This window comes from Lupinus angustifolius, unplaced genomic scaffold (assembly GCF_001865875.1).
Source record: "Lupinus angustifolius cultivar Tanjil unplaced genomic scaffold, LupAngTanjil_v1.0 Scaffold_48_99, whole genome shotgun sequence".
Lineage (NCBI taxonomy): Eukaryota > Viridiplantae > Streptophyta > Magnoliopsida > Fabales > Fabaceae > Lupinus > Lupinus angustifolius.
Window position 1 is genome coordinate 423,139 of NW_017728884.1, and position 3,368 is coordinate 426,506.

Sequence of the window (3,368 nt, forward strand, 5' to 3'; positions counted from 1 at the left end):
CCTTGTCAACTAATGATAACATGATTGTGCAAGAAACAACTAAAATTGCTAATCAAGAGGTGGCCCAAGACATAAGACTAGTTGGGAGACTTTGGGCTGATCAAAGTGAAGTTGAGGAGGAAAGGGATGATTACCCCCCGGTTATATCAAAGGCTCAAAAGAAAAAAATGAAAATGAGGAGCAATAAGCAATAGGTGCACCAAACCCGAAGGGGATGATACCTCAAGTCTAACAAATGAGAATCCTCTACTGGAATTGTAGAGGTTTTGGAAGTACCAAGACAAGGCTCTTTTTGAAGAACCTTTGTGATTCTAATAATCCGGATTTTGTGTTCATAGCTAAGCTTATGATCCCTAGTGATTCTGTTACTAACTTGGTTTGGAAAGAGCTAAAGTTAAAGGTCTTTGTGACTAATAATAGAGGTCATCTATTGCCCTCCATATGGGGTCTTTGCAAGTATGATCTAAACCCATCCATTCTCAGCAATTCGGATCAACAAATTGCTATGGAGGTAAACACAGACAATAATAGGATCTTCTTATGTGTGGTTTATGCTAATAACAATTTTCTGCAAAGAAGACATTTATGGTTTGATGTTCAGAGTGTCATGGATGCTAATCCTGGCCCTTGGTGTTGTATTGGTGATTCCAATGTGGTGCTTGGTGCTCATGAATGCAGAAGTGCCAGATTACCTGCTAAAACTCCCTGCCTTGAGTTCAAATCCTTCTCTGATTCGGCTGGCCTTTTGCATCTGAACACTTTAGGGGCTCAATTTACTTGGACAAAAAAAAGGAGAGGAAATGTTCTTACTGAAAAAAGGTTGGCCAGGGCCTTGTGCAATGAGGATTGGCTTTCCTGCTGGAACCAGGTCTCTTGTGGCACCCTGCCTAGATTGACTTCTGACCATCATCCTTTATTGCTGCAGTCAACTATTCATAGTCAGGCCAGAATCTCTTGTTTTAAATTTCACAAAATGTGGATCTCTCACCAGGATTGTAGGAGACTGGTGGAAGACAGTTGGAGAATCAAAGTGTATGGTTGCCCTATGTTTGTTCTTTCACAAAAGCTCAGACATCTCAAGAGGGATCTCAAGTCTTGGAACATTAACGTTTTTGGCAATGTGCACCTAAAAGTGAATAATGCTAAGGCTTGTGTGGAGACTATCCGAAATTGCATCAATATTTTGGGCCCTTCTTCTGAGCTACTTGATCAGGAAGACAAAGCTCAAAAGGATCTCTTGGATGCTTTAATGATAGAAGAGATTTTCTGGAAGGAGAAGGCTAGAGTCAAGTGGTTCACCCAAGGTGATAGAAACACTAGCTTTTTCCATAAAGTCACAAAAATCAGGCATGCCACAAAGTCTATCTCTAGGCTGCAATCTAATGACAACATCCTCACTAATCAGGATGATATTGACAACCATATAATTGGGTACTATAAGGATTTTTTTGCCTCTCCTAATGACACACATCCTAACAACCTTATTCAAGCTGTGATCCCTTCTTTGGTTAATCAGGAGAAGAATAGCATGCTTACTGAAATCCCCTCCAATGAGGAAATAAAAAAAGCAGTCTTTGACTTAAATGGTGAGGGTGCCCCTAGTCCTGATGGATTTGGTGGATGTTTCTACCAAGCTTTTTGGGACATAATTGACATTCAGGTTTGCAATGCTGTCAAGCAATTCTTTCATCAAAGCTGGTTGCTCCCCAACCTCAACTCCAACAATGTTATTCTCATTCCTAAAACCCCTGGTGCAGACAGAATAGATGAGTTCAGGTCCATTGCTCTGGCCAATTTTCAATTCAAAATCATAACAAAGGTGATTGCTGATAGGCTTGCCACAATAACATCTAGAATTATATCTCCTCAGCAAAAAGGCTTTATTAAGGACAGGAAAATTCATGATTGCATTTGCATAGCCTCTGAGGCAATTAATTTACTTGATCACAAGACCTTTGGAGGTAATTTGGCCATTAAGCTTGACATCAAAAAGGCTTTTGATACTATGGATTGGCTATTTCTGTTGGATACTCTTACGGCTTTTGGTTTCAACCAAGTCTTCATCCATTGGATTGAGGTGATCTTGAAGTCTGCAATGCTCTTTATAAATATAAATGGTAGAAGTGTGGGTTTTTTCAGTGCAAGAGGGGGGTTAGGCAGGGGGATCCTTTATCCCCTTTTTTATTTTGTATAGTTGAAGATGCTCTGAGCAGAGGAATATCCAATCTGGTCAGAGAGGGAAAAATTACAACAATTTCAGGTCCTAAGGGTCTTCAAACTCCTAGCCATATTCTCTATGCTGATGATATCTTCCTCTTCTGTAAAGGTAAGAAAGCTGAGTCGTTTGAGCTCAAGAAGTTGATCAGGGACTATGCTGAGGCTTCTGGACAACATGTAAACAATTCTAAGTGTAAGTTATATACTGCTACTTCAAGTCCTAGAAGAATTGCCTCCCTGGTTTCCTATCTTGGTTTTTCAGTGGGCTCTCTGCCTGTTCAATATCTGAGCATCCCTCTCTTTAAGGGTAGGCCTAACAAGATCCATCTTCAACCAATAGTTGATAGAATCTTGGCTAAGCTTGCCACTTGGAAGGGATCTACTTTGTCCATCATGGGCAGAGTCCAGCTTGTTAGATCCATAATACAAAGTATGCTAGTCTATAACTTCAAAATTTATAAGTGGCTTGAAAACTTGTTGAAGCTGGTTGACAAAGGAATGAGAAACTTCATTTGGTCTGGTGATATTGGAGTTAGGAAGTTGGTTACTATGGCTTGGACCGAAGTCTGTGCTCCCCAAAAGGAAGGAGGGCTTGGTATTAGATCCACCAAAAGTTTGAACAAGGTTGGTCTTCTAAAGCTTGCCTAGGATTTGAAAGCCTTTGATCAGAATTGGGCTTGCTTCTGTAGGCAGAGGTTTGGTTCAACAAACTCTACTGCTCATAGACAATTTAAGTCCTCTATATGGACTAGAATCAAGGACAATTGGATCGAGGTAGTTGAGAATTCTATCTGGTTGGTGGGGGATGGCACAAAGATTAACTTCTGGACTGATAATTGGACTGGGACAACTATGGTTGACTTTCTGCAAATTCCTTTGAACTTGCACTCAAAACTGAAGGCCAAGGTGGCTAACTTTGTCATGGACTCTAAGTGGCTAATGTGAAGAAGATCTTGCTCCTGACCTTGGCACGGTTTTGATGAAGACACCAACATCACCAAAAAGAAGAAAATGAAGATGACTTATGAAGACAAATGAAGATAAAGCTTCAAGACATTAGATTAAGTCTTTGTAAGTACTTCTATCCTAAACTCTTAAGTATATACAAGTATAATTGCTCAAACTATTTTTTAGAAAATGTGAGACACTTT

The 3,368-nt window shown here is 40.0% G+C and overlaps 1 protein-coding gene across 1 annotated transcript; it reads left to right on the plus strand.

Moving 5' to 3' along the window:
* Positions 1-235: 235 nt before the first annotated feature.
* LOC109342010 lies at positions 236-3,162 on the plus strand. Its single transcript, XM_019579963.1, has 3 exons — positions 236-2,077; positions 2,140-2,756; positions 2,907-3,162. The coding sequence occupies exons 1-3, from the start codon at positions 236-238 to the stop codon at positions 3,160-3,162; spliced, it is 2,715 nt and encodes a 904-aa protein (XP_019435508.1).
* The last annotated feature ends 206 nt before the right edge of the window (positions 3,163-3,368 follow it).